A 10,206-nucleotide genomic window follows, 5' to 3' on the forward strand; every position below is an offset into this window, starting at 1 on the left:
TTCATGCTTCGTTTAATCAACAATTTTTTGTTTACCTCCCCCCTCCCCTTTTTTTTTTACTCTTTGTGCAACTTGCCGCCAACGTTAAAAAAAAATAATCAAAAAACATGTTGCCTGAGAATCAGCTGTAAATAATTGAATTGTTGGGAGTTCGAAGTCGGTTTGAATTTGCATTTAACTGCTTTCGTTTCAATTTTGATTTCCAGTTGGAGTTGAACATTGGGGTGGACCTTCTGACCTACATTTAATCGTATAGCTTATAATAAATATATTACTATTCTTAAGAAACTACCATTTCTACCAAGGAAGAAAACCATATTTAAAATATATGTAAAAAAAAATTTTAAATTTTTGTTATATACCAAATTTATAAAATTACTATAATCCAACATTACATTAATCATCTTCTGCAAATACACATCCAAGAAAAATTCATTAAAAATGTTTGGTAAAATATAAAACCCATCTTTGTATGTACATTGTTCAATTTCAACCCCACATCAATAGGTACACATAAATATTTTTAAATCTAAAAAATCATAAATGTATATTAAATTGATTCTTCTGGTCTAACACAATTTTCAATTCAATGAAATATGAATTAACTAGTAAAAAATATAACATTTAAAATTAAAAAGACTCATTAAAATTGGTGACTCATACCAAAGGACCATTTATCAAGTAAATATCTTTAAGAAACACCAAGGTCCACCCTACTGTACATATGTACGTATGTAAATTTGTGAATGATTACTGTTGTTTTGCCATATGTATATAAATATACATTTCTGTATACTGTTGATAATGCATACTACTCTTAGTTTTTTAAAGTTATTAATTATTATTACCGTTATTGTTGTTGTTGATGTTATATTATTGTTGTTGCTGACATGCACACACACACACACACATTTGTAAACACACGCACACGAAGACACAATCACACATACGATCACACGTTGCAAATCTTTTTTGGCAATTTCTAACATTGGTATATCTCTCTGCACTCTCTCTCTTCCGTCCGCGATCTGCACAATCTTCGCCCTACGAATTCTTCGTTCTCCGTTCTTCGCTCAGCTTTCGATAGCGAAATCCTCTCACCACCCGGTAACGATGAGATCAAGGAGGACCAATGGATGGGCGTTACGGTACGATCGAGTCCCCTGCAAGCCAACGGTTCCGGAGGAAAGGTACGTTACTAATATCCGTAAACCCAAGAAACCTAGGATTACAAAGTACAAATTTAAAGATCATAATGTATCACCCCAGATCATTTTAAGATATAGCTACTTACTAATATCCCTAAACCCAAGAAAACTAAGATTATAAAGTGAAAAATCCAAAGATCATAATACATTACATTAGACTAAAATATCCAAAGATCATGTCCGGTTAAAATTTTTTTAGACTCTTACCATCAAATGGTATACAAAATCCAGCTCTTTATACCTTATTATCATTCTTAAATATTTCCACATATAGATCTATTTATAAAGCCCATTTGCCTAATTAACCTTTATTATGTCACAGGTGGTCGTATGCGCCCATCGCTATATGTACATCGTTCGGGAGAATCGCTATGGCCAGGGTCTCTGCTATCTACTGACAAACGATCTGCAGTTCGAAGAGGTCCACGAACCCTGCAAGGGACGACCTGTGCAAAGGTGAGTAACTTGATTCTAAAGGCTGATGATCAAGGAATTTAAGAGGTTTCATATTTCTGTTTGGGACCTTATAAAATAATATTTATATGGAACATTTAAGAGTATGCTTTACTTCCGGTTTACCGTCAACAGTATGTATATTTTTTCCAAGAACTTGCATATTAAATATGAAATCTCATTAAGTAGGGTAACTGATAAGGAGTGGTAAAAACCATTTAAAGCTTTTAAAAATTCCAAACAATTCATGAAGTAGGCAAAATATTTATAATCTTAGAAAGGAATCGAGCAATACAATTATTTTGGATACGAAATCGTGTGGTTTTTCTGCCTTAGTACTATACTTTTGAGATCTTAACATATGATATGTATATATTTAGGTCAAGATATTTCGAATGAGTTAATGCCAAAACTAATTTTGTATCTAAGAAATACCAGGTTGAGGTCATCATAACATCCCATTCCGCTTTCCTCCCAGTTGACAAGGGTCAGTTGTTTGTTTGTTTTTTATTCCTGGCAGGGAAACGAAAGACAAAAAAGAAAAGTGTCAAGGTGAATTATCTCCACCGATGAATAATACGGGGGTGTTTCGCCCAATTAGCATTCAGCGTGTGTGGCATTGAGTGGGGGGAGGGGGGTGTTCTACAGAGGTCGGGGCTGGGCCACTTCAAGTGTGACACCGATGACGTCGTTGCAGGCTAAAAACGCACACTCATAAAGGTGAAATTTAATTTATTTAAATGACAGGAACGCGGGGAACGAGAACTTTGGGGGGATCCCACACCCATATGATGACCGAAATCAAGGAGCGGTTGGGAACGGGGGGTCAAAGGTGGCGGGGGGAGGGGGTTCTGAAGGCCTGTCATCATTCTGAATATGCAATTTTTTATCGAGCTAGAAGTCGCGTGTCCAAACTCGATTCGTTAAGCGGCAGGGGTTATAAAATATAAAATATAATAGGGAATAGCTGGAAAGAGGTAGAAAACAGTAGGAAGTTGGATGGTCAACAGGCAAATGTTGACCCTGGTAATCCATTAATGTCCGACGCACAACTCCATTCGGGAATAGACAAATGGCGGGGAAATAAAGATACGCAAAAGAGTCCCTTTTGTTGACCATGGTCATCTATTAATGTCCCAATTCGGGATTAGTCTTAGTCATTGGGGTTATGTGAAAATGGACAAGAAATGTCCTTGGAAAACTGTCGTAAATCAGGAACTAACTAGAATATTAGTGCGAATGGCTTATCTTTATATCTACCATTAAATGTATTAGGAAATCAGATGTTAAGGCATAAATAATATAATATCTAAGAGGATCTACATATATAGTGTAGGTGTTATCTTGGAAACCAATGATTTTTGATGTTCCAAATAAAAATAGAGTTTAAACACTGAGAGTTAGGAACAAATAAAACCAAAATGTATGAGCCAAAATTAGAATAAGGTATGGGGATTATAATGATCGATGTAAAACCTCTTAGCCATCCTAACTTGATCTCACCCCCAGACAACACGAGGATTACGGACTGTGCCAGGCGGGAACATCGGCTGCTCTTTTAGACGATGACACCATGGTGTTGGGTTCCCCCGGACCCTATACGTGGCGTGGATCCATCTGGGTGACCCAGGTGGGCGGGGAGTACCTGCAGCGAGACAAGACGACCTATTACAATGATCACTCGGACACCACGTCGAAGGTGGAGAAGTACAGCTACCTGGGCATGTCCGTGACTGGTGGCCGGTTCTTTGGCCAAATGTCGTATGCGGCTGGAGCTCCACGTTCCCAAGGCCACGGCCAGGTGCTGATCTTCGACAAGTCCACCAATAATCCGATTCCCGTCCATTTGACGCTGGATGGTGAGCAATTCGGCTCGAGTTTTGGCTATGAACTGGCCACCGCCGATGTGAATGGCGATCATCGACCCGATTTAATAGTGGCAGCTCCTTTGTACTTCACCAAGTCGGAGGGTGGAGCCGTGTACGTGTACCAGAATGACCGGGATACGTTGCCCCTGAAGTACACCCTCAAGTTGACGGGTGCGCTGGAGAGTCGTTTTGGCCTGGCACTGGCCAATATCGGCGACCTGAACAAGGATAACTGCGAGGATCTGGCGGTGGGAGCTCCGTACGAGGGTAACGGTGTGGTCTACATCTACTTGGGTTCCAGCCAGGGACTGAATGCCAAGCCGGCCCAGAAGATACAGGCTTCGGAACTGGGTGGCATCCGGCCCACTGGCCAGCCCATTCGCACCTTTGGTATCTCGATATCAGGGAATACGGACCTGGATGACAACTCCTATCCGGATGTGGTGATTGGGGCATTTAACTCCTCGGCAGCGGTGATCCTGCTGGCCAGACCCATCATCAGCATCCAGACGAATGTGATCCGCGACCAGCTGCGCAACATGGATCCCAACAAGCCGGGCTGCCTCGCCGACCCCGCCAGCAATCTCACCTGTTTCACCTTCGAGGCCTGCTGCAGCATCGATCCTTATGATGAGAAGAGCAAGGAGCTCCAGTTGTCCTACAGCGTTGAGACGGAGACCTTCGATCACCTGAAGAAGTTCTCGCGTGTCTTCTTCGATCGGGATAATAAGCGGAGCAATGTGCTCAGCCGGAATGTGACGGTGCAGACGGATGGCAGGATGCACTGCCAGTCGATCACCGGTTACATCAAGGCAAATACCCGGGATATCCAGACTCCGGTCCGCTTCCGATTGAAGTACTCTCTAGTGGAACCACCACTGGCCTCCTCCGCCTTGGTACGCCTCAATCCCATATTGGACCAGACCCAGGCGCACATCGACTTCGAGGGCACCTTCCAGAAGGACTGCGGCGATGATGATCTTTGCGAGAGCAACTTGGTCATCCGGGCGGAGCCGAACATCACACAGTCCTCGGGTGAGTTGGGGTTTGTCTATAAATTGGGGACCAACCTCTCTAACAACTCCTTGTAACCCTTGCTCACTCTTTAGGCAACGATTACACCTTAATCCTGGATGAAACAGAACTGGAGGTCCGCATCAATGTGAGCAACCTGGCGGATTCCGCCTACGAGGCTCAGCTGTTCATCGTCCATCAGGCGGGAGTGTCTTATGTGGCCACCAAGAAGCCGGTAAGTGGTAACCAGGAATGCCTTGACCTGACTCCAAAGACTCTACCCCATCTCTATCTCTTCTTTTAACCCCCAGACGAATGCCACCTGCAACAGCTACAACACCACCCTGGTCGCCTGCAGTCTGGGTAATCCCATGCTGCGTGGCACCACCACTTTCGTGACCATACGCTTCCAGCCAAAGGGACTGGAGCCCAGCGAGAAGTCCATGCTGTTCCACATCTTTGCGAATACCACCTCCAAGTTGGTGGGACGCGAACGGCCCGAACGGGATCTTCTGGTCCATGTGGTGCGACGGGCGAAGCTGAACTTACGCGGTTGGGCCATACCCGAGCAGAGTTTCTATAGTGGATCATTTGTGGCGACTAGTCCGGCTGCCGGCACCGCCGTTTCCGAGATCGAGGGACACGGTCCCATGGGAATGGACGATGTGGGCTCCCAGGTGCATCACATGTACACCATCTTCAACGAGGGACCCTCGACGGCGCCCAAGGTCCAAATGGTCATCCATTGGCCGTACTCACTGTACAGTGATCCCCAGAGCGGGCGACAGCTTCAGTATCTGCTCTATCTGGAGCAGATACCCACCGTGGAGGTTAGCCAGGGCGAGTGCCACGTGGCCAAGGAGTATGTGAACCCCCTGAATTTGGCCAGTGGTTCGAGGGAGAATCCTGCTTACCTCAGTGCCCCGGCCCAGATGAGAATGTTCCCCTCGCAGTCCCGTCATCCGTTCAACAAGAGTATGATCCACTCGCAGAGGTCCTACTTTTCCAGCAGCCATCGGGAGGATCATGCGGAAGAACACTCGCAGGCATCCCGGAATCGGGTGCGTCGCAATTTCCTCGAACGAGTCACCCGCCTGGAGAGGCTTATGTACGATCCCGAGAGCGGCAATGCGGCGGGATCCGGTGGCAAGAAGCAGGACATCGTGGAGCTGGACTGCAACAAGGGCACGACGAACTGTGTGCGCATCGAGTGCGATATCCTCAATATGCCCGCCCTATCCGAGGCCCAGGTGGTGGTCAAGGCCCGCCTATGGAACTCCACGCTGGTCAGCGAATATCCCCGGGTGGAGCGGGTCAGGATCTTCTCGACGGCGACGGCCCAAATACCCGAGGACTATGGCGTCGAGGTGATGGAGCACAACAACATAGAGGTAAGTTCTATAAAGGATAATGAGTTTCAGGAATTGTTTATAACATATACTATCCCCCCTAACAGGTGGAGACTCGAGCCTATCCAGAGCTGAGGAACCAGCAGCGCGACCCATCGATACCCTGGCTGATCATCATCCTGGGCATCGTGGGCGGACTGCTGCTCCTGGCACTGTTCACCTATGTGCTGTGGAAGTGCGGCTTCTTCAAGCGCATCCGACCCACCGATCCGACGCTCAGCGGCAATCTGGAGAAGATGAACGAGGAGAAGCCCTTCCTGGGGCCGGCAAAGAATTCGCATAACGTTTTCTAACAAGAGGGCACCGTCGGCTGGGATTTGGTGCGCCGCCGGAGGCGTCGACGCCGTCTAAAGCTGCCACTTCCGGTTCCGCAGCGGCCACGACATGGCTGGCGGAAAACTGCGGAAAAATCCAAGAGCAGTAATAATAACAACAACAACAATGACAGCGATGTGGACGTGCTTTCGCTGACGCCGCCGCCGCCACCGCTCAGCATCCTTAGCTGGGGAAACGATGGCTACTACCAGGCCAGCGCCGCCTGGTGGGGTCACCACATGTGATCGGATGGGTCACCAGTGGGTCATGTGGGTTGTGGTTCAATGTGCCATTTCGTTTACTTAATGCAGCAGGCTTAGTTCAGTTCACCGGACGGAATTGGTAGCCGGGCTTCCGTCGCTGACATCAGCTAAATCTATTGCTTGGTCAAGGATTTAAGTTATAAAGAATAAAAAAAAACTTGAGACGTCTTAAAAATCAAAGAGATACTGTGTACTTCAAGGCTACAAAAGTAATCATAAGATCTTTAAATATTCGGAACTTGGAAAAATCCACCAGGTTTTAAATTCAAGTATTGCTTTTGCAATGGTCAAAATAGCCTAAAAGTTTTTTTTTTTTAATTAATCAAATTTTAAGATTTTTAAATATTTTTTGCAATAGTCAAAATAGCCTAAAAGTTTTTTATGGTGCTCTTAAAACCTCGACTTACTTAAAAACAACCAAGGAAATGAAATTGACTTTTAATTGTAATGTCCTAAAAAGTCCTTGTAAAAGTACGATCACAATAGTTTATAGCAATGCATTGTTATATGTTCAGCTGATGTCGGTACTGAGCTTTAGTCTAAAGATTAGCTAAGCACCCAAATGTAAAAATGTCCATTGTCATATATAGATTTAAGCCTAAGCTAGACTAAGCTGAAGAGGACGAAGCGAAAATTCCGAATATCTTACAGAAGAAAAAACACTGCCAATAACAACAAATCTAAAGTGCCTCGAAATCGAACCGTAATTCCAATGTACTGGACACGTCTTAAACAAAAAAACGAAAGTATTAGCACAAACTTAATGCATAGCTATAAATAATCCACGAGTAACAGAATTTAGCACACACAGGCAAGAATATATATTTTTTTTATAATTTTTCGCTTTTTTCGGTTAAATTAAGTTAGGATGAGTTTTTTTTAATTGTGAAAAACACCAGAGATGTTGGTTTTTGTTTGTATGTATGTGTGGGGTCAACATGTAGTTAAATTAGTTGTAAATACAAATTCAATAGTACTAGCTGTAAATAGTAATTATGTTTCTTTAACTATTTAATATACGATTCCTTTTTTTTAAGAAAATTTGATTTTTGAATTTTATTATTTGGCGGGAGTTCGAATCGAACATGTTTGAACGGGACATGTTCGACGGGGACACTCAAAAAAATAAAGTCACTATTCTTGGTCATATTATTACGTATTTTGATTTTCTTCAGCAATAATCAATGGCTTTTCTACTTCTTGGTATGTATAAGTGTATACTAATTGGAAAATATATATGTGTTATAAAAAACATACGTATACGCAAGTTTTCAAAACCTTTTAAGCTTGAAAATAAACTTTTGCCCTTTGTAACTAAAAAATAAATTTTTAATTGGTACATTTTGTAGTTTCATAACCAAATTGAAAAATAAGTTGTCTTTTTATTATGGTAATATCAATTATTATTATTTGTTCCAATAAAACTCCATTCAAAAGCCAAGTGCTGCCAGACTTTTGACAACCTTAAAATCCCAAGACATGGCCACGCTATATTTTTTGGCGCGAACTTAAAAAAAAATGGTTTACGCATAGTTGCGAAATCCATTTACCCGGAAGCAAGAAAAGACAACCAAACATTTTAATACTCTGCCAAAAGGTCACAAGGCTTTCTTTTATTACAAATTTCAAGTTGCTCCACCGCGCCGATCTATCAATCGCAAATGTTCTGGTTTTTCTTGCCCTCGGCCGACATCGAAGAGGCAACGTTCGATTTATTTATTCATATGCATAGCTATAGCTATTAGTGGAATCTATACAGCATCGGTTTCTTGTATTCTACGCTAAACTCGACATTACATTCTAGACGTAGTACAAATGGATCAATAGTCGATTGTTAGGCTACAGCTATTGCTTAATGGTTCTCTCTGCTTTTGACTTGACTGACAGCCGAGTTGGATGTCTTTAATGTTAAAACCGAAACTTAAAGGCTGAGCTTTTCGAGTAGCCGCCAGTACCGCCGACTGTCCGCTCTACTGGCTGTTTGTTTATTTGATTGTTGAACAAGTTAGTAGGATGATGAAAAAAAAAAAGTAGAGACTTGGGCTTAGGCAAATACCTAATAGAGGCTTTCGGTGTTGGAGGAGCGCGGCTTCTTCAGCTTCTCCAGGTTCTTAATCACTATGTCGTGCAGCGAGGAGTAGCGATTTCGCACCTCGCAGACGACCAGCCACAGGCTGAGGTACTCCTTCTCGTCCAACTCGACGACGGCGCGCCGATAGTCATCGATGTGCGGATACTTGGCTACCTTGGACACTACCTTGGCGCGCGACAGGAAGTAGCGCGAAATCTGGTCGAAGAAAGCGGCGGCCTCTGACTCCACCGTCTGAATCTCGGCCAGCGTGTCCTCTTGGATGGAGACGCCAAAGTTGTTGCCATCCTCGATCTTGGGGATCATAAAGGAGATCCACATCTTGAGCAGATTGGCTGCGGGAAAGATATTGCATTAGTAAATGATTTTAGGGGTATATGATAATGATATAAATCTTGGGATATGGGACTACCAGGGTTAATAGGACGGAAGGAACAGATTTCAAACGGCTTTTTAGGGATTATAAGGTTTACAAGCAGATCCAAGTCATGACGACTTGTACCGACAAGATTAGTTCTAGGGCTTTCTAGAGTTTCTAGGGGTACCAAGCACCCCGAGTACTTACAATCCTCCACCAGCTTCCTGATGATGGGCTTGACCACCTTGATCATCTCGCAGAGCGGCTTGTTGCACGGCACCGTTCCCGCGGGCAGCGCCAAAACCGGTTGTCCGGAGACGATGATGTCCTTGCGCTGACGCTTGGTTGGCGGATGATCGCCGTCCTCCGACTGGTTGTCCTCGTGGTTCTTAACGAGTACAGGCGGCAGGGCCGGGATGTTCAGGTCCTGGTGCACCTCTTCGAAGTTACGCTCGTTGAACATCGGCGTGGCCAGGAGCTCGTTCAGCTGGACGATCTTCTCGGGGAAGCGCTTGGTGATCAGCAGCTCCGCCTTGAGGATCAGCGAGTCCTTGTACTCCTGCACCTTCACCACCGTGTCATTGGGCATGTTTGGTTGGCTGTGTGCAAACTTCGACCTGCCGGATCCTGTCCTGATTCGTGCTTCCAGATCTTTCTACCGTTCCGTTCCGTTCCTTTCCTTTCTCGGCAGCGCACAGCGTTGCGGACACTCTGGAATCGAATTCTGGTAAGGACTTCTTCGGCGGATGTGGAAATTCGAAGCGGGAAAACCAGACTTACCGACAAATTTTGATGCCAAGCAACAACACACATGTGCTGCTAGAGCTGGGGAAAAAACTATTCGATAATTGCCGCCGTCGATGTTTGCAGAAATTTGGCAAGAATTTGCACGAAAGGGCCAAAAGGGCCGAAAACAAGCCACAGCACGAGATGAGCCGGTGCTTGGGTAGTTTTTATTTTTTTTACAAACTCACCATAAATTTTATGAACTTCTGTGTGGGAAATACAAAACGAAAGTGACAAATAGCAATATGGCATTAGACATCGATATCGATGCCTTTGTATCGATAGCTTGAACCGCGTGCCTTTGGTTGCCAGACGCTCAGCACTAATCGCGAAGCGTTTGCGATAGTTGTTATCGACTATAATCGAGTGGAATTAAATAAAACGTTTAACAATTAATAGAACAGGCTCACAAATATGGAAGCGATTTATTTTATATATAGAAA

At 44.2% G+C, this 10,206-nt stretch overlaps 2 protein-coding genes across 4 annotated transcripts in view; one reads left to right on the plus strand and one right to left on the minus strand.

Annotated features, from left to right (window-relative positions):
* The window catches only part of mew (multiple edematous wings), a 58,580-nt gene extending 51,009 nt beyond the window's left edge, over positions 1-7,571 (plus strand). For both annotated transcript variants that reach the window (XM_017068597.4, XM_017068598.4), the window contains 6 exons: positions 1,078-1,190; positions 1,531-1,664; positions 3,171-4,564; positions 4,639-4,778; positions 4,855-5,934; positions 6,000-7,571. In XM_017068597.4, coding sequence (XP_016924086.2) covers positions 1,078-1,190; positions 1,531-1,664; positions 3,171-4,564; positions 4,639-4,778; positions 4,855-5,934; positions 6,000-6,245 — 3,107 coding nt within the window. In that variant the 3' untranslated portion in view covers positions 6,246-7,571. The remainder of the gene's footprint in view (positions 1-1,077; positions 1,191-1,530; positions 1,665-3,170; positions 4,565-4,638; positions 4,779-4,854; positions 5,935-5,999) is intronic.
* Positions 7,572-8,107: 536 nt separating this feature from the next.
* REG (proteasome regulator gamma) lies at positions 8,108-10,030 on the minus strand. 2 transcript variants are annotated; one of them, XM_017068345.4, is made up of 4 exons: positions 9,952-10,030; positions 9,758-9,802; positions 9,185-9,688; positions 8,108-8,954 (listed from the first exon to the last, which is right to left on the minus strand). In XM_017068345.4, the coding sequence occupies exons 3-4, from the start codon at positions 9,564-9,566 to the stop codon at positions 8,587-8,589; spliced, it is 750 nt and encodes a 249-aa protein (XP_016923834.1). In that variant the 5' UTR covers positions 9,567-9,688; positions 9,758-9,802; positions 9,952-10,030; the 3' UTR covers positions 8,108-8,586. The 2 variants fall into 2 exon arrangements, with proteins under 2 accessions (XP_016923834.1, XP_070853673.1); XM_070997572.1 differs by lacking the exon at positions 9,952-10,030 and having other exon boundaries at positions 9,758-9,820.
* Between the last annotated feature and the right edge of the window lie 176 nt (positions 10,031-10,206).

This window comes from Drosophila suzukii, chromosome X (assembly GCF_043229965.1).
Source record: "Drosophila suzukii chromosome X, CBGP_Dsuzu_IsoJpt1.0, whole genome shotgun sequence".
Classification (NCBI taxonomy): Eukaryota; Metazoa; Arthropoda; class Insecta; order Diptera; family Drosophilidae; genus Drosophila; species Drosophila suzukii.

What these genes read in the sequence shown, in the direction of transcription:
- REG (XM_017068345.4), bottom strand. Translation starts at nt 9,566, where the DNA reads ATGCCCAATGACACGGTGGTGAAGGTGCAGGAGTACAAGGACTCGCTG. An exon ending in CAGGAAGCTGGTGGAGGATT is followed by an intron (nt 8,955 to 9,184) that starts GTAAGTACTCGG and finishes TCTTTCCCGCAG; the next exon opens with CCAATCTGCTCAAGATGTGG.